General features: G+C 47.5%; 1 protein-coding gene across 1 annotated transcript in view; it reads right to left on the reverse strand.

The window, feature by feature from the left end:
• Positions 1 to 8,362: 8,362 nt before the first annotated feature.
• The window catches only part of LOC147663379 (E3 ubiquitin-protein ligase TRIM39-like), a 209,826-nt gene continuing 198,383 nt past the window's right edge, over positions 8,363 to 19,805 (reverse strand). The window contains exons 5-6 of the mRNA XM_086950483.1: positions 14,824 to 14,873; positions 8,363 to 9,102 (exon numbers count right to left, since the gene is read on the reverse strand). Of these exons, the coding sequence (XP_086806609.1) occupies positions 8,579 to 9,102; positions 14,824 to 14,873 (574 nt within the window). The 3' untranslated portion in view covers positions 8,363 to 8,578. The remainder of the gene's footprint in view (positions 9,103 to 14,823; positions 14,874 to 19,805) is intronic.

Raw genomic sequence — 19,805 nt, forward strand, 5'->3', positions numbered from 1 at the left:
GAGGAGAAGGGCGCAAGGCAGAGAGGAGAAGGGCGCAAGGCAGAGAGGAGAAGGGTGCAAGGCGGAGGGGAGAAGGGTGCAAGGCAGAGGGGAGAAGGGTGCAAGGCAGAGAGGAGAAGGTTGCAAGGTGGAGAGGAGAAGGGTGCAAGGAAGAGGGGAGAATGGTGCGAGGGGGAGAAGGGTGCAAGGCGGAGGGGAGAAGGGTGCAAGGTGGAGAGGAGAAGGGTGCCACGGGGAGGGGAGAAGGGTGCAAGGCAGAGAGGAGAAGGGTGCAAGGCAGAGAGGAGAAGGGTGCACGGTAGAGAAGGCTGCAAGGCAGAGAGGAGAAGGGTGCAAGGCAGAGGGGAGAAGGGTGCAAGGCAGAGGGGAGAAGGGTGCAAGGCAGAGATGAGAAGGGTGCAAGGCAGAGGGGAGAAGGGTGCAAAACAGAGGGGAGAAGGGTGCAAGGCAGATAGGAGAAGGGTGCAAGGCAGAGGGGAGAAGGGTGCAAGGCAGAGAGGAGAAGGGTGCAAGGCAGAGGGGAGAAGAGTGCAAGGCAGAGGGGAGAATGGTGCAAGGTAGAAAAGTGTGCAAGGCGGAGGTGGAGAAGGGTGCAAGGGGGAGGGGGAGAAGGGTGCAAGGGGGAGGGCGAGAAGGGTGCTGCAAGGCAGAGGGGAGAAGGGTGCAAGGGGGATGGAGATGAAGTTAAAAATGTGCCCCCCCCCCGGAAACATTTCTGCGGATGCCCATGGAACGCACACTACTTTGTGAGAGAGAGTGGGAGAGAGTGGGAGAGAGTGGAGAGAGAGAGTGTGGAGAGAGAGTGTGGAGAGAGAGAGTGGAGAGCGAGAGTAGAGAGCGAGAGTAGAGAGCGAGAGTAGAGAGCGAGAGTAGAGAGCGAGAGTAGAGAGCGAGAGTGGAGAGCGAGAGTGGAGAGAGAGTGAGGGTGGAGAGAGAGGGTGGAGAGAGAGGGTGGAGAGAGAGAGTGGAGAGAGAGTGGAGAAAGAGTGGAGTGAGGCAGTGGAGAGAGAGTATAGAGAGAGTGGAGAGAGAGAGTAGCGAGAGAGTAGAGAGAGAGAGAGCCAGTGGAGAGAGAGTGGAGAGAGAGTAGAGCGAGTGGAGAGAAAGACAGTGGAGAGAGTGGAGAGAGAGAGTGGAGAGAGAGAGTGGAGAGAGAGAGTGGAGGGAGAGAGGGTGGAGAGAGAGAGTGGAGAGAGAGCATGGAGATAGAGTAGAGAGAGAGTGGAGAGAGAGTAGAGAGAGAGTAGAGTGGAGAGAGAGTGGAGCTAGACAGTGGAGAGAGAGAGAGTGGAGAGAGCATGGAGACAGTGGAGAGAGTGAGCAAGAGAGTGGAGAGAGAGAGAGTTGAGGGAGACAGTGGAGAGAGAGTGGAGAGAAAGACAGTGGAGAGAGAGAGTGGAGAGAGAGTGGAGGGAGAGAGAGTGGAGGGAGAGAGAGTGGAGGGAGAGAGAGTGGAGGGAGAGTAGAGAGAGAGAGTGGAGAAAGAGTAGAGAGAGAGAGTGGAGAGAAAGTGGAGCTAGACAGTGGATAGAGAGTGGAGAGAGAGAGAGAAAGTGGTGAGAGAGACAGTGAAGAGAGAGAGTGGAGAGAGTGGAGAGAGAGAGAGAGAGAGAGAGAGAGAGAGAGAGAGAGAGAGAGAGAGAGTGGAGGGAGTGGAGCTAGACAGTGGAGAGAGAGAGAGAAAGTGGAGAGAGAGACAGTGTAGAGAGTTGAGAGTGGAGAGAGAGAGTGGAGAGAGAGAGTGGAGAGAGAGAGTGGAGAGAGAGAGAGAGTGGAGAGAGAGAGAGAGAGAGTGGCGAGAGAGAGAGAGAGTGGAGAGAGAGAGTGGAGAGAGAGAGAGTGGAGAGAGAGAGGAGAGAGAGAGAGGAGAGAGAGTGGAGGGAGAGAGTGGAGGGAGACAGTGGAGGGAGACAGTGGAGGGAGACAGTGCAGAGAGAGAGTGTGGAGAGAGTGGAGAGAGAGTGGAGAGGGAGTGGAGAGGGAGTGGAGAGAGGGTGGAGAGAGTATATAGAGGGTGGAAAGAGAGTGAGACAGAGAGTGAGAGAGAGAGTGAGAGAGAGTGAGAGAGAGAGTGAGAGAGTGGAGGGAGAGAGTGGAGGGAGAGAGGGAGAGAAAGAGAGAGTGGGGAGAAAGTAGAGAGAGAGTGTGAAGGGAGAGAGGGTGGGGAGAGTGGAGAGAGAGTGGGGAGAGAGTGGGGGGAGAGTGAAGAGAGAGTAGAGAGAGTGGAGGGAGACAGTGGAGGGAGATAGTGGAGAGAGAGTGGAGAGAGAGTAGAGAGAGAGAAAGTGGAGAGACAGTGGAGAGAGAGTGGAGAGACAGTGGAGATGGAGTGGACAGAGTTGAGAGAGAGAATGGAGAGAGAGAGAGAGTTGAGAGAGAGAGAGACTGACTGACTGACTCAGAGACTGAATACTGACTGACTGAGAGACTGACTGGCTAGGAAACTGACAGAGAAAGAGCAAGATTGGCTGACTAAGAGAGTGACTGACTGACTAACAGAGAGAGAGAGACTGATTGAGAGTGAGACTGACTGGCAGAGAGAGAGACTGACTGAGGTAGAGAGATACTGACTGACTGACTGAGGTAGAGAGATACTGACTGACAGAGAGAGAGGCAGAGACCGACTGACTGAGAGAGATAGACTGATTGACTGCAAGAGAGACTGACTGACTGAGAGAGACTGACTGACTGAGAGAGACTGACAGAGAGAGAGAGAGAGACTGACTGAGAGGGGGACTGACAGGGAGAGAGAGAGAGAGAGACTGACTGAGGTAGAGAGACAATGACTCACTGAGAGAGACTGACTGACTGGGAGAGAGAGAGACTGACTGGGAGAGAGCGAGACTGGCTGACAGAGAGAGAGACTAAGAGAGAGAGAGAGAGACTGGGAGACATACTGGCTGAGAGAGAGACTGCCAGAGAGAGAAAGACTGACAGAGAGAGAGACTGACTGACAGAGAGAACAGAAACTAAAGAGGGCCCATGGAGCTTTGTTTACTTTTCTGTTGTCTCCATTTCTTGCTCTTTCCATAACACCTCAAGCAGTAAATAAGAGGCCGTCGAAAGTCCAAGGTTAGACACGCCTGTGATGTCACTGGGTGTGAAAGGGAGTGACATGTCGCTTTTGTCACCCATAACATTTTGGCGAATCGATGTCCATGAGGGTCCGGACCCCTCTTCCGGGGCCCCCACCTACGCTCCCTGCACAGGGCCACCATGAGCCTAGAGCCGGCCCTGACCCCAGGGCCCTTTGTCCCATCCACGTAATAGCCCCCCTGCGCCTTGCCAATACCAGCATCAACTGCAGCAACCTGTACGGAAGTTTCCTTTTTCTGGGCTTGGGAACCAATCCCAGCATGCAGTGCAAGGGGGACAATTCAATTCGGAGGCCGGTAGTAGCTGCTATGCGTCTCATGACCCCCACCCAGAAGCTCCCCACCTGCGAATACTCCCAGGCCATATGGAGAAAACCCACCCCCGTGTCACATCTGGGGCAGTTATCCTACCTGTCTGTCAAATAACGGGACATCGTTATCGAGGTAATATAGGTGCGATGAAGGAAATTGTAATGAATGAGCTTGAAGCGGGCATTGCAGGACACTCGCTTAGTCAAGGCCCCTATACGCTTCCGCCGTCCGTGGTCCAGGGGCATACCCAGGTCCTCCTCCCAGGCCGCCCATGACAATGGGACCGGGGAGGCTGAATCACGTTTCATCACCGCGTACAATAAAGTAATCAATTTACATCCCCTGCCACAGGACAATACGATATGAAGCATGTGGGTCGTTTGGGGGTGTCTCCGGACACTGCGGCCACACCGATCGCACAATGGCATGCAGGCCCTGGTATTGAAGAAATTGCCCACCGCCGAGACCAAAAGATTCCTCCGCTTGTTCATAAGTGAGGAAGCTCTCCGAGGGGTATAAGTCCGCAAGCATCTCACAGCCCCGAGTTCCACCTCATGTTAAAGTGACGCAGAGGATTTAGAGCCCTGCTGCATAGAACGTGTCTTTATGTGTCCAGAGGTTTTCAGGTAACAATAAAAATTTAAAGGTAACCTTGGCAATTAATGTTTCTGCGAGAGAGAGATAGGAAGTTTTATCGTATGGCTGTTTCTACTCATGCTGGAGTTGCTCAGGGGATTAAGATTCCTGCTGCAAAGAACATGTCCTTGTATTACAAGAGGTTTTCAGGCGACAATATAAATGTAAAGATGACCTCGGCAATTAATGTTCCTGCTGGAGAGAGATGGGAGTTTTATCTAGTGGCTGTTTCCACTCATGTTAAAGTAGCGCAGAAGATTACGGTCCCAACTGCAAAGAACAGGTCCTTGTGTGTCTGTTAGTTTTTAGGCAACAATAAAAATTTAAAGGTAATTGTGGCGATTAATGTTCCTGCTGGAAAGAGATGGGAGTTTAATTTAGTGGCTGTTTCCAGTGATGCTAAAGTAGCGCAGAGAATTAAGATGCATGCTGCAAAGAACATGTCCTTTTGTGTTCAGAGGTTTTCAGGCAACAATACAAATGTAAAGTTAACTTTGGCGATTAATGTTCCTGCTCTAGAGACATGGGAGTTTTATCTAGTGGCGGTTTCCACTCATGTTAAAGTTGCGCAGAAGATTACGGTCCCAACTGCAAAGAACATGTCCTTGTGTGTCTAAGTTTTTAGGCAGCAATAAAAATGTAAAGGTAAATTTGGCGATTAATGTTCGTGCTGGAAATAGATGGAAGTTTTATCTAGTGGCTGTTGCCACGCATGCTAAAGTGGCGCCGAGGAATAAGATGCCTGCTGCAAGGAACATGTTTCTGTGTGTTCAGAAGTTTTATACCAACAATAAAAATGTTTAAGGTTACTTTAGCATTTAATGTTTATGCTGGAGAGAGATGGGATTTTATGCAATAATACAAATGTAAGGGTAATTTTAGCTATCAATGTTCCAGCTGGAGAGAGATCGGACTTTTATCTAGTGGCCTTTTCCATTGATGCTAAAGTAGTGCAGAGTATTACGATGCCTGCTGCAAAGAACATGTCCTTGTGTGTCTAGGTTTTTAGGCAACAATAAAAATGTAAAGGTGACTTTGGCGATTAAGGTTCCTGCAGGACGGTAATGGAAGTTTTATCTCGTGGCTGTTTCCACTGATGCTAAAAGATTAAAGAGTATTCAGATGCCTACTGCAAAGAACATGTGCTTGTGTATCGAGAAGTTTTCAGGCGACAATAAAAATGTAAAGGTAACTTGGGGAAAAAAAGTTCCTGCTGGAGAGAGACATTAGATGTTCCGACTCATGTTAAAGTGACAAATGCAGAGAACATGTCCTTACGTGTCCAGAGGTTTTCAGACAACAATAAAAATGTAAACGTAACCTTGGCAATTAATGTTTCTGCAAGAGAGAGATAGGACGTTTTATCTAGAGCCTGTTCCAACTCATGTTAAAGTAGCGCAGAGGATTAAGGTGCCTGCTGCAGAGAACATGTCCTTGTGTATCGAGAGGTTTTCAGGCAACAATAAAAATGTAAAGGTATCTTTGGTGATTAATGTTTCTGTGGGAGAGAGATCGGAAGTTTTATCTAGGGGCTGTTTCCACTCATGCTCAAGTAGCGCAGAGGTTTAAGGTGCCTGCTGCAAAGAACATGTCCTTGTGTGTCTGTAAGTTTTTAGGCAACAATAAAAATGTAAAGGTAACTTTGGTGGTTAATGTTCCTGCTGGAGATAGATGAGAGTTTTATCCAGTGGCTGTTTCCAATCAAGCTAAAGTTTTGCAGAGGATTAAGATTAACCCTGGGTGAAGCACTACGCTACGCTCGCGTAGTTTGCAAAGTTTGCGCAACTTCGACTACGCGAGTTGCACGTAGCACAGTGCGAACACGCGTAGCGCAGCGTAGCGTAGTGCAGTGGTCATTTTTTGCTTGCTGGCGGTCCTGAATGTCATGTTGGCGACCGCGAGCAAGCAAAATGACATCTCGGCGAGACTTTTTCCTCGTTCGCAATCAGCAGCATCTAGTTGCAGATCGAGTGCTGAAAATAAACCTCCCAGTGAGATTTTCAACGCGGGGAGGTCAGGTTTCTCATTGCGAGTGGTCGCGTATGCTCGCGATGAGAAACTACCAGTCCGCGTTGAGAAAGCTGCTGCTCGAGTAAAAATCCACGCGAGCGGCAGAAAACTACAGCTCGCACTGTGCAAGATGCTGTTTTCAATGATTGCACAGTGCCGGATGCTTGTCCGCACTGTGCAATCATTGAAAACTCATCTTGCACAGTGCGAACATGCTACTACGCAGCTCGCGTAGTACGAAGTGCACTACGCGAAGTGCACTTTGCGTAGCTTCGCGTAGCGCTACTTCGCAAACTATGCCCACCCCTAAGATGCCTGCTGCAAAGAACATTTCCTTGTGTATTCAGAGGTTTTCAGGCAACAATAAAAATGTACAGTCAACCTTGGCAAATAATGTGTCTGCGTGAAAGAGATTGAAGTTTTATCCAGTGGCTGTTTCCACTCATGCTAAAGTAGCGCAGAGGATTAAGATGCCTGCTGCAAAGAACAGGTCCTTGTGTGTCTGTTAGTTTTTAGGCAACAATAAAAATTTAAAGGTAATTGTGGCGATTAATGTTCCTGCTGGAAAGAGATGGGAGTTTAATTTAGTGGCTGTTTCCAGTGATGCTAAAGTAGCGCAGAGAATTAAGATGCATGCTGCAAAGAACATGTCCTTGTGTGTTCAGAGGTTTTCATGCAACAATAAAAATGTAAAGGTAACTTTGGCGATTAGAGTTCTTGCAGGAGGGAAATGGAAGTTTTATCTAGTGGCTGTTTCCACTGATGCTAAAGGATCACAGAGGACTCAGATTCCTACTGCAAAGAACAGGTCCTTGTGTATCGAGAGGTTTTTAGGCAACAATAAAAATGTGAAGGTATCTTTGGTGATTAATGTTTCTGTGAGAGAGAGATCGAAGTTTTATCTAGTGGCTGTTTCCACTCATGCTCAAGCAGCGCAGAGGATTAAGGTGCCTGCTGCAAAGAACATGTCCTTGTGTGTCTGTTAGTTTTTAGGCAACAATAAAAATGTAAAGGTAACTTTGGTGGTTAATGTTCCTGCTGGAGATAGATGAGTTTTATCCAGTGGCTGTTTCCAATCAAGCTAAAGTTTTGCAGAGGATTAAGATTAACCCTGGGTGAAGCACTACGCTACGCTCGCGTAGTTTACGCAACTTCGCAATATGCGAGTTGCACGTAGCACAGTGCGAACACGCTTAGCGCAGCGTAGCGTAGTGCAGCGGTCATTTTTTGCTTGCTGGCGGTCCTGAATGTCATGTTGGCGACCGCAAGCAAGCAAAATGACATCTCGGCGAGACTTTTTCCTTGTTCGCAATCAGCAACATCAAGTTGCAGATCGCGAGCGCGGAAAATAAACCTCCCAGTGAGATTCTCAACGCGGGGAGGTCAGGTTTCTCATTGCGAGTGGTCGCGCATGCTCGCGATGAGAAACTACCAGTCCGCGTTGAGAAACCTGCCACTCGAGTAAAAATCTACTCGAGCGGCAGAAATCTACTGCTCGCACTGTGCAAGATGCCGTTTTCAATGATTGCACAGTGCCGGATGCTTGTCCGCACTGTGCAATCATTGAAAACTTATCTTGCACAGTGCGAACATGCTACTACGCAGCTTGCGTATTGCGAAGTGCACTACGCGAAGTGCACTTCGCGTAGCTTCGCGTAGCGCTACTTCGCAAACTACGCCCACCCCGAAGATGTCTGCTGCAAAGAACATTTCCTTGTGTATTCAGAGGTTTTCAGGCAACAATAAAAATGTACAGTCAACCTTGGCAAATAATGTGTCTGCGTGAAAGAGATTGAAGTTTTATCCAGTGGCTGTTTCCACTCATGCTAAAGTAGCGCAGAGGATTAAGGTGTCTGCTGCAAAGAACAGGTCCTTGCGTGTTCAGAGGTTTTCAGGCAACAATACAAATGTAAAGGTAACTTTGGTGATTAAAGTTCCTACGGGAAAGAGATGGACGTTGTATCTAGTGCCTGTTTCTACTCATGCTGAAGTAGAGCAGGGGATGAAGATGCCTGCTGCAAATAATACTTCCTTGTGTGTTCAGGGGTTTTCAGGCGTCAATAAAAATGTAAAGTTAAACTTGGAAAATAATGTGTCTGCGGGAGAGAGATCATCCCACCAACACACACCTTAAAACAACACCACACCATGCCACTGCCCCACGTCACTGCACTAGATACCAGGTTTGTAGTACGGAGCACAGCAGCCACACTGCTCGACAACATACCTTAAAAACATTGCCAAAGCTAATAGCTCTGGCTAAAGGCTTATAAGGACCCAAAGGCGAGACCTATTGACTATGCCAGTGCTTGTTTAATTCTGCTGAGACTTTATCATGTTACATGCGGTTTAGTGCATGATTCACATGGAAAACATTGTCTGCCCTGGTTTTTAAAATGTTCAAGGAAAAGAGATACATAGTTTCACTGAGGCTTCTGGTTGTCATGGAAACAGATGAGAGGGTCATTGTGAAGAAGGTGCTTGGAATGCTGGTGTTTGAACCGTGGATGACAATTGAGGGGGACTCACACCAGCCTCAGCTCCGCTCCTCCCCAGGGAACCCCATAGAGACCGAAGATCGGGAATAGCCTCTGTGTGAAGGGGGCCGGCGGGAAGGAGTAGAGAAGCTCCATGGAGTCAGCATTGTACAGGGACAGCCGCCCCCCCTCATAGTCCAGATACACCCCCAGCTTCAGGGGCTCCTCACGAGGGGACAGAGGGGTCGGAGGGGAGGTGAAAGCCACGTACTTACCCCCCGCCCCCTGCACAGCCCAGACTCCCCCCTCAGGTGACCATGTGATCCCTCCCTTCCTGTTCACAGACTCTTCTGCGACCCCCACCTCCCACGCCCCCTCCTCCTGCAGCAACTGCACCTCCAGGTAATGTCTGCCGGAGTTGAACCCCTCACTCCCCAGCACACAGGGGTAGAGGGTGAATCTCTTGGGGGTGTCCGGCAGGGTCTGTGCTGTGCCCGTCCATCTCACTCGTCTCCCCCCCTCAGACAGGAGGAGGCGAGGCTGAGCCGTATCAGGATCCAGAGTCACCATCACTGCAGAGAAGAGATTCACAATTAGAGATTTAAAGACACAAACAAAGGCTGGAATTACTGCTTCTGTTTTACATATGATTGATTTACACCACATCTGGAAGGAGCACGGGGCGCTAGAGAGCGCAGCACTAGACTGATCACTACACTAAAGTGCCCGCAGAACTAGACCGCTCACTACACTAAAGCGAGCGGCACTAGACTGCTCACTACACTAAAGCGAGCGGCACTAGACTGCTCACTACACTAAAGCGAGCGGCACTAGACTGCTCACTACACTAAAGCGAGCGGCACTAGACTGCTCACTACACTAAAGCACGTGACACTAGTGAGCAGATTCCAGGAAGTGGTAAGGAGACAGACTAGTGCTGTCTCTTTCCAAGACAAAAAGTTGTTTAAAAAACGATTTTCACTTTCTGTGTTTACTGTCTATGCCTGTGGTTGTTACAGTTAAAATTTGTAATTTTAGCCTGCCTGTAATTGCATATTTTATCACCTGTGTTGTGTTTTAAATGTGTGGTTTTCCCTGCCCATGATTGCCTTCATTTAGTGTGTTGAATTGTGGGATATGCAGTCCAACCTCTGTAGTTTGTCCCTCTCATTCCTTGGTGACAAATCTGTTTTCCCTCCAAATTTCTCCTTTGCTCTGTGCTTAGGCCTGTGTGCTCAAACAGTGCACCCCCAGCCTCCATTTTGTGTTCACAAGCCAGTGAGGCCAGCCCCCCTGCATCCCCCCTCAGCCCCCCCCCCCCAGCAACAGGGATTTTCTACATCAGAGGGTGCTTCTGTGAGCGGTAGAAACTGTATTTACTGGGGCCTGTGCACTTCGTTTTTTGGCCAGCAGGTGGAGTAAAGCTTTATTCAAACAGTATTGTTAGATTTCGAGTTTGACCATGAAGGAGCGTGCCGCTTATACTGCCGGCTCCTGCTTCTACGTGCTGGGTTTGTTATGGCGAGTTTTTCCTTTCCTCCCAGATTCTACTCGTAAAACCCTCATTCAGACAATGGTAATAAGCCGCTTAGACTATTTCAATGCTTGCCTGGTCTCAGCCAATGAGTCCTCGCTTAACAGATTGCTGGTGGTTCAGAACACCGCAGTGCGCCTTGTCTCGAATGCCCCCCAGAAAACTGCCTCCCTTTCCCTCCTTCAACAGCTTCATTGGCTTCCAGTGCGCAAGCGGGTTAAATTCTAAATCTGCTGCACCGTCCACAAGGCCTTGTATACCAATGGCCCCCTCTACATTGCCAAGAAACGTAATCATTATGTCCCTTCTAGGATCTTCCGGTCAGGAACCAAATCGCTTCTCTTGGTCCCACGGATCAACAAATCAAGGTTAGGGGGAAGGAGCTACGCTAGCAAGCAAGATGGCCGCAAAGGTTCCCGGCTCCGCCGACCTCCGCCAGCAGCTCGTATATCCTGCAAGTTATCCTGTTTTCCAACCAGACTCCCATATATATGAGGAGTGACTGACTCTGAAGGCGCAATCCAGAACTTTTTATCACACCGGATGACGGAGATACGCTGTGTTTCATTTTCGGCCTACCTTGGAGTGGAAGCTGGGGCCTCGATTTCTAACCCATCCGGGCTGGAATTGAACAACATCGGCTGTGAGCCTTGGGCTTTGTCCGGTCTCCCGAACGGGGACATAATCTACCTGTTTTAAACGGCGATTTCGTATCCTGCCTTCAACGCACACGCCACGGCGTTGACACATCGTTTGCTGCGGCCCTGTATCCGACGCCCGGAGACATAGTAAGCTTGTCGGGGGGGGGGGGGTGCGGGGGGGGGCCCTGATCAGCGGCGAAGGTGCAAAATCGTGAGGTGAGAGCGCCCGTGGTTGGTGTCCGCTCCAGATTTGCCTGCTTCCCTGGAGTAGCCGGCCTCCGGGGTCTGCATCCTGATCTGTTGCTTACGAGAGGAGATGGAGGGGACGAAAGACACACCACCGCTGCACGCCGTAATGGCGGCCATTAGAGCGCTCCACTCACAGATCATCGTCAACTACCAGGCACTGTCGGTAACAATGGATGATGTAATGTAAGTATGCACTTATATAGCGCGGCTGTCACTCCAAGGAGCATCTTGGCGCTTTTAGCCCGTAGCCTAAGGTGGGAGGCCGGCAACAGTCAAATTCGCACATCTGTCTCTTCTATACTGAAACACAACTGTGTCTAAACCAGAGTCATACAGACCGTGTCTGACAGGTTGAAAATCCAGGTTTTCAGAGCCTTACGGAAATTATTCTCAGCAGAGATCAGGCGCAGATTGGGTCTGAGTTTATTCCAGGCCTTTGCGCCCAGTGTTGCGAGGGATTTTCCTCCTCTTGTTGAGAGTCTGAATTTGGGAATCCGTAACAGATTCAGGCTTGCTGATCTGAGGGAGCGTGTTGGTACATACCGTTTGAACCAGGGGAGAAAGTATTTGGGTCCTTTTTGGTGGAATGCTCTGAAGGTAATCACCAAGAACTTGAACAGTATGCGCTTGTGAATGGGTAGCCAGTGTAGGGCCTTGAGAGCAGCCGAGGCAGATGACCTCCTCGGCCATTTTAACACCAGGCGGGCAGCAGCATTTTGGACCATCTGCAACTTATGCAGGACAGAGCGATTGAGTCCTGCATATAAGCTGTTGCAGTAGTCCAAGCGAGAAGTTACGAGTGCTACTGTCACCGTCTTCCTGGCTGTCAGAGGGAGAAAATCAAAAAACTTTCTGAGTCCTCTGATGATGTTAAAGCAAGACCCTGCCACTGCCCCTGCCTGCTGTTTAAAAGATAGGGCACTATCAAACCTAATCCCTAGGTTTCGGGCCGTGGCGATGGTATCCGGAGGGGATTCCGCATCCGATGGCCACCATAGGCTAGGGGAAAAGGGGTTTTGGGGGCCGAAAGGTATAATTTTGGTCTTCCCAGTGTTACATTTTAGATGGTTCTCACGCATCCAAATGAAGGTTGCGGTAAGGCAGTGTTTTAGATTTTCCTCTGCCTTTCCATTTTCCCTATCTAGAACTAGAATGAGCTGAGTGTCGTCAGCGTATGATATGGTACAGATGTTAAAGGACGAAATCAGCTCAATCAAGGGGGTCATATATAAGTTGAACAATACCGGGCTCAAACTAGAGCCCTGCGGTACCCCTGTTTGTGTGACTTTCTCCTCAGAGCAGTGTTCTCCCAACACCGTGACCTGTGATCTTTGCCGGAGACCGGACAGCGGCTTTTTGCCATCATCGCAGCCAGCGGTGCCACCAACGAAACATCGTGTATCCAACTTCGAGGTCCCTGTGCAGACGCCGGATCCCTTTTGCGCTGCTGATTCCTATGAGACAGATCGCGCGCCCGTGGACATTGTCAGCGTCCCTTGCTTGAACCCTATATCGCCGAATATCACTATGGACAACCTTGACTGCCTTAACAAGATCACCTGTGACTATTGGAAAGTTTTATCATCCTTCCACGCTTTTCCTCGCTTGCTCTGTGGAGATCGTGAACTTTTATCCTTTATTTGGCTTGCTCATACTGACTTGAACTTTCATGAAAACTTTACCTCTCTCATTGTTGCTGTGGCCTGGGTTATAAGTGCTCCAGTAGACATTCGTACTGGCCAGGGTTAACTTGTGGGACTTTTTAGGATACGGGAAAATAATTTAATCTGCTGCTGGGATTGTGACCTGTGAAATGCGGGAGTCGGGTGGTATGTTTCGTACTTACCCGGATTGATTGTGCATCTCGCTACATTTATTTTGCACTTGTTTCCGGGCGGTCGCATCTGGTGGAGGGTAAGGGAGTCCGGTAGTGTGTTTTTTGTTTCTCCTCCTCCGCTTCTTTCTCTCTTTTAGGGACGTTTCTGGGCGACAGGCACGCTGCTAGTGGGTTAGGCCGTAGCCATTGCAGGGGTGCGGGGTGGCGGGGGGGTTTGTTATTTTGCCTTTGTTTTGTTCTATGGCCCCTTTTTTCTTCTCTTTCTCTCTCTTTAGGGTATTCCTCTGGGCGACAGGCACGCTGCTAGTGGGGTAGGCCGTAGCCATTGCAGGGGTGCAGGGTGGGGGGTGCTGGGGGGGGGGGGGTTGTTATTTTGCCTTTGTTGTGTTCTATGGCCCCTTTTCCTTTTTCTCGCGGGGTCCGGTAGCGATACTTTCGGTCTCATCCTGAAGCATACGAGTGGGCGGGGTTTGGGGTGGGTGGCTATGATGATAGATAGGTAGCTTTGTTCTTCTCCCTTAGTGAACATACTGGCGCTTGCATTTTTACTGTTGGTCATCTTGATCCACGACTACCTTTTAATGCCTACCCACATTTTTATACCTCCAGTGTGTAGCTCCGGATATCCTGTATCTTCTTCTTTATCTTGTTTTTGGGGGGGGGGGTTAAATATAAAATGAAACCGTAGGCATATCCTTGATCTTGAAATGTTTTCAATACATCGTCTATCCTTTACCGCTGCCGGACCCATGGGTTGTCGGCTGAAGAGCTGTGTTATTGGACTTCCTGATACGTTCTGCATACATGTGGTGACCGGCCCCTGTCGATGCAGGGCTACTTTTGTATTTTGTGTTGAACGATATGATAAAGGTTTTAAATAAAAAAAATCAAGGTTAGATGGGAAAACCTTTTGCTACCTCGCTCCCCTTTATTGGAATCAACTCCCCATTTACCTGAGACAATGTCCTGACTATCTCCGATTTAGAAAGCTTCTTAAGACTGCTCTGTTCTAATAATGCTCATCAGCCTGTCCAGCAGCACGGTTCAAAGCGCAGAGATATCCCTTTGGGGGGGATTCAGGCGCTATATAAAACCCATAAATAAATAAACTAATTAATGTGAGGTGTGAAATTACCGCATCTGAATTTCCGATAAACTTAGCATGAATGTCCAAGGGGAAGATTGATTTAAACAAAGGAAATGCGGCAGCACGTATACAGAATGGAGATTAGTAGAAATCTAGAAAAATCTTGAAAATACAAAGTTTAGGGACAAATCAAGTAACTGTACCCTTGCGTGAGTGCACGTTACCACTAAATACCATACAATACCATACCATTCCGTAGTACACCACACCACACTATAAAATAATGAAATCCCATTCCATGCATTGCCACCATACCAAACCATCCCATACCAATATACCATATTATACCATGATCTCACCCTATAGTACACCCACCATACCATCATAACATTCCATACCATACCAGTCCACACTAACCTATCTGATCCCATCCCACCATAACATCCCATAACATACCATACATTCTGTAGCACACCACACCATACCATAGCATACCACACCATTTCGTAGCACACCACACCATACCATACCTCCCCACACTATACCATAACACACCATACCGTAGCCCACAACACCACACCATAGCAAACTACACCATTTCGTAGCACACCACACCATACCATACCACCCCACAACACACCATACCATACCACACAACACTATACCACACCATACCAGAGCCCACAACACTATACCATAGAACACCACACCATACCATACCAAAGCACACCACATCATACCATAGCCCACCACACCATATCACACCATACCATAGTATGCCACATCATACCATACCACACCATCCCATGCCATACCACACCAAACGATACCATAGCCCACCACCCCATACCATATCACACCATACCAAGCCATACCACACCACAACACACCATATCATTTTGATGAACAGTAGTATTCAGAGCTAATCATCGCAATGATATTTACCTTTATAACTCTTCACCGCTTCTGGGCTCCGAATCCTCACATTATTACACCTGTAATAACACATACATGATCTTTGTATTAAAGAGCAATGACAGCTACAGGAACAAAGGATGAACATCACATAAGACCTGTATTTGAAATAAGATTCAGTATTTAGAGCAGCACTTGCGGACAAGAGCTCAGTGTGAGTTACTGTTCATACGCTACTGTCAAAGCTCTAACGATACCCAAAAGTACCTTCAATATCTTATGATAGGAAGTGGGTGTTCGAAGGCAAATAGCTTAGTGGGACCAGTGCGCTTCTTGTGAGGCCACGGAGTGCCTCAGCGTGGGTCTTCTAGGAGCGTCCGTTGGATCAGTAAAAGGGCGGCTGACTAACAGGTTGCATCTGCTCCTGGTGGAGTCTTGTGTATATACTTAAAAATTCACAGAAAAAAACATAGGTTTCAGGCACGTTATAGTTAGTTGGACATTTCATTCATAAAATAGAAATTCTGGTGTTATAGTTAGTTCAGCTAACTATACCTCGCATCCCCGCAATGCACTGCTGATGACATCACATATTACATCATTCATGACATTACTGATGACATCATCCAGTGACTGTGTGCTTCTGTAAAGTTTAAATATGCTTTATATATATAAATTCCAAGGTGTATTGAGAAATGAATGGGTGTATGAGTGTCTGTATGGATGATTTTGTGGGTGTGCGAGTGACTGTATGAGTGAGTGATTAAACATGCGTTACTGAATGCATGGGTTAGTGACTAAACTGTGTGAATCTTTGTATCAGTGTGTTACTTGGTGTGTAAGTGTGTGCATGCGTTGGTGAGTAGCTACATGACTGTTTATATCAGTTATTGTTTGGTTACCTGAGTGTTTGTATGGGTGCCTCAGTGTATGTGCGGGTGGGAAGTGTGTGACTGCAGAGATGTGTGAGTGGTTAATACACTGGGTGTATGGGTTCAAGACTGAATTTCAAAAGGTTTTTTAAATGCTAATCTCTAACTATAACTTACCTGAAACCTATGTTTTTTTCAGTGAATTTCAAAGTTTTTTTAAATGCTAATTTCTAACTATAACGTGCCTGAGTCTAGTGTACCTGAATCCTACAACAAATACTATAAAATACTGAGCCAAAGTGGGGGCCTGCCTGGATTTATGTGTGAGGTTAATAATTTTGTTACACATATTGTAGACATATTTTTTTTTAGATGTTTTAAAAAGCGCTACACATTTCCAGACCACTTTAGAGCACTTCACTTTGCTCCCTTAACCATTTTCCCCACTCAGGTATTTGCAATTAGAAATGTATAAATTTGCCTCTATTTGTACATGAATTTAGTAATTGTGTATCCTAGACTTTTAACTTATTTGTTTATTACATGTTTATATTTCGGAGAATTTTATTAAGAACGTTATAGATTCAGCAACAATATAAAAAAATTAAAACTGAAAAAAGGCCATGCGGTTACAGGCATGTGTAACAGTTGTGAAATGAAATATAACAAGCATTTGCAATGCAATAGGTCTCGCATTAGGAAAGTTTGATGTTTTGGTATTGTAAATGAGGATTTTTATTTATGTTTTTAAATAGTGAAAATATAGGAATTAATTGTTTTGTATTTTACAATGCCAATAGTTTTAATTTTTTTAATGTGACACCTTTTGCAATTGTAATACAATATGTGTTTGTATGTGACTTATATGTATTGATATTACAAATAACAATTGCTTCTAATGAAATGTATGAATTAATTTTTAAATAAAAGTTATTGTAATGTATAGTGGTAATTGGTTAAACTTTTGCAAATAACTTGGTGGACTTGTATTTGGAGGGTGGAGTTTGATTGTGGTTTTGTTTTTTGAGTCTGTTTGATGGTGGATTTGGAGGGTGGAGGGTGTAGTTGGTGTTGGAGGGTGGATTTGGAGGGTGGATTTATAGCGTGGATTTGGAGGGTGGAGTACTGAGTGTTGCTGTGGTGGTGCTGAGTAGTTTTGTGGTGGTTCTGAGTTGTGCTGTGGTGGTGCTGACTGATTCTGTGTGGTGCTTAGTGGTGCTGTGGTGTTGCAGAGTGATAATGTGGTGGTACAGAGTGGTGCTGTGGTGTTGCAGAGTGATAATGTGGTGGTACAGAGTGGTGCTGTGGTGGTACAGAGTGGTGCTGTGGTGGTACAGAGTGGTGCTGTGGTTTTGCAGAGTGATAATGTGGTGGTACAGATTGATGCAGGGGTTGCGCCGAGTGATGCAGGGGTTTGCGCCGAGTGATGCAGGGGTTGCGCCGAGTGATGCAGGGGTTGCGCCGAGTGATGCAGGGGTTGCGCCGAGTGATGCAGGGGTTGCGCCGAGTGATGCAGGGGTTGCGCCGAGTGGTGCAGGGGTTGCGCCGAGTGGTGCAGGGGTTGCGCCGAGTGATGCAGGGATTGCAAGGGGAAAAAAACAGTCTAACAGAGGGTAGAAGGACACAAGAAGCGAGTCTAACAGAGGGCAGAAGGGCAAAAAAACAAGGGAAAAAACGAGTCTAATAGTGTCAGAAGGGCCCAAAAAACGGGTCTAACAGAGGGCAGAAGGGCAGAAAAACAAGGGAAAAAACAAGTCTAATAGGGTCAGAAGGGCACAAAAAACGGGTCTAACAGAGGGCAGAAAAACAAGGGAAAAAACAAGTCTAATAGGGTCAGAAGGGCACAAAAAACGGGTCTAACAGAGGGCAGAAGGGCAGAAAAACAAGGGAAAAAACAAGTCTAATAGGGACAGTAAGGCACAAAAAAGGAGTCTAACAGAGGGCAGAAGGGCAGACAAACAAGGGAAAAAGAGTCTAATAGGGGCAGAAAGGCACAATAAGCGAGTCTAACAGAGGGCAGAAGGGCAGACAAGCAAACAGGGAGAACTGGAGAGTTTTAGTTTTTTTTTTAAATGGAGAGTTTAAGGGGAAATAGGGGTTTGAGGGAAGAGAAAAGGTGCAGGACACAGGAGGATGTTATAGAAAGTGCTTTAAGTTGTGTGGAAAGATAGGGCCAGATTGGAAGGAAACATATGAGGAACAAATCACTGACGGGAGAAACAAATGGTAGGAAAAGAGTAGTGTGGAAGATGTGTTGTGGCTGCCTGCTGTCCATATGGCGTCGCTGGTCTTTCCTGTGAAGCTTTGTGTCAACGACTTGTTAATTTATGTTAGTAGGAGCGCCCCAGGCCGTGATTACATTTGTAGGAAAGTTTGGCATTTGGTGGAGGTTTATTGCAAGTGGGGGAAGTGTGCTGCATATGCCTGCAGGAACTGTAAAGGAGTTGGGTTGCAAAAGGAAATTTTAAAGGCAGGATGCTTTGTATATGTATAAGCCTTATTAGTTATGTGTAATTCTTAAAATAGAAAAAGAGGCCAAACAAACAGTTGTACAATGTTTCTAGAAAAAAGTGTAAATACAGTGTTAAGCTCCCGGAAGACCCCGCCCTAATTTAAGCTTTTTGCACGTGATAACAATACGGCACTAATTTGACTAAACCGGAACAGTTTTGCACAGTACATTGTCAAATAGGCACAAAACAGTTTGTAAAAATTTGATTGCAGAGGAGTAGGCACCGTTTATTAACGGCTCTGGCAGCCTCTTGGGGCTTGAGTGAAACGCGTGCTACGAAAGCCACCGATTAATTAGCCCTGAAACGGAAGATCCTCTACGGGCAGGGATGAATTGCGTGTTGGTGATAGGAAGAGAATATTAATATTTTTATGGACTTTTATATAGCTCGAACTGGACCCGATGCACCAGCTGCACATTCATTTGTGTTGTTGTTGGGCACAGGGATTTACTCAGAATCACAGGATGTTGAGCGTCCTCGCCGAGACTCAAAACCGGTCCTCCAGCTTCAAGTTTGATTGCTCTAGCCGTTCGGCCACATCCTCTTCCATACTGGACTGCTTACCGGATTTTAGACTGTCTCATGGAAAGTAAAAAGTAAACCATTGAGGCACAAAAAGCGGACAATGAATGAAAGAGTGACTGTACAGACGCCGACTGCGGAGAAAGGGCGAGCAGGGAGTAGCAGAGAGTGGACAGTGAGGTGTGGTTGCTTCTGGTTTATCTTCACAGAGGCCTGTGCGTGCTCGAGTGCAGTGATTCTTAGGGGTTGGGGGAGATGTCACTCCTCCCACCTCTGCTATCCCGACAGGGAGAAAGAGGTAAACAAAAACACATTCTGCAAGTGAATCAGAATGCATTGTCAGAGAACCTGAATAAAGTGGGCACCGGGCAGTGGTCCCGAGCGGAGAAGAACCCCATGTGTGCAACGCGGCGCAGCGTTACATGATAATAATAAAAGGGAGCAATGAATGAGCGCAGGGAAGAAAAAGGACTGGCGTGCGCATTTTGAAACTGCAGGGGGGGATGTAGGTGAGAAAGAAACTGAACAGGAGGCTGTGATGCTCCTGTGTGGCCTAGTGGTGTCACGTTAATTATCAAGGGACCCCTTGGAGCGCTGAAAGTGTGTGCTGGAGCACGGGCAAAAGCGATGTGTTGATGACCATTTACCCCATGTATGACGGTCCGTTGGGCAAAGATAGAAGCGGATCCTGTGTGAAACAGGAGCAGATAGATGCCTCGGGATAGTGAGGGTCCTGTAAGTAGGGATAGGAAGGTGGGGGAGTAAAAGTAAATAGCCTGCATGCTAGAGATGTGGCAGCGCCAGCTCTTGTATTACGGGCAGGAACGTGTGTGGGGTCGTTGTGCACAGGTTACCGTGGAGTCTTATGTGAATCTGTGTGATGCCGAGTACTGGTGGAATGAGGGCCGGTGGTGTCAGAAAATCTCTTGGCAGCTGCATACCTAGGCTGAAAGTTTGGATGATTGACAATGTACAGCATACCGTTGCTATAGTCGCCCTAAGTTGGCAGGGTATGTCCAGACGCGGGTCCCATGCTCACTGCGCCTATGGATTCAAGCTAGTCTGACTGATACGGGCGTTACCGCGAAACCATCCCAGAATACTT

The sequence above is a fragment of the Lissotriton vulgaris genome, unplaced genomic scaffold (assembly GCF_964263255.1).
Source record: "Lissotriton vulgaris unplaced genomic scaffold, aLisVul1.2 SCAFFOLD_1032, whole genome shotgun sequence".
Lineage (NCBI taxonomy): Eukaryota > Metazoa > Chordata > Amphibia > Caudata > Salamandridae > Lissotriton > Lissotriton vulgaris.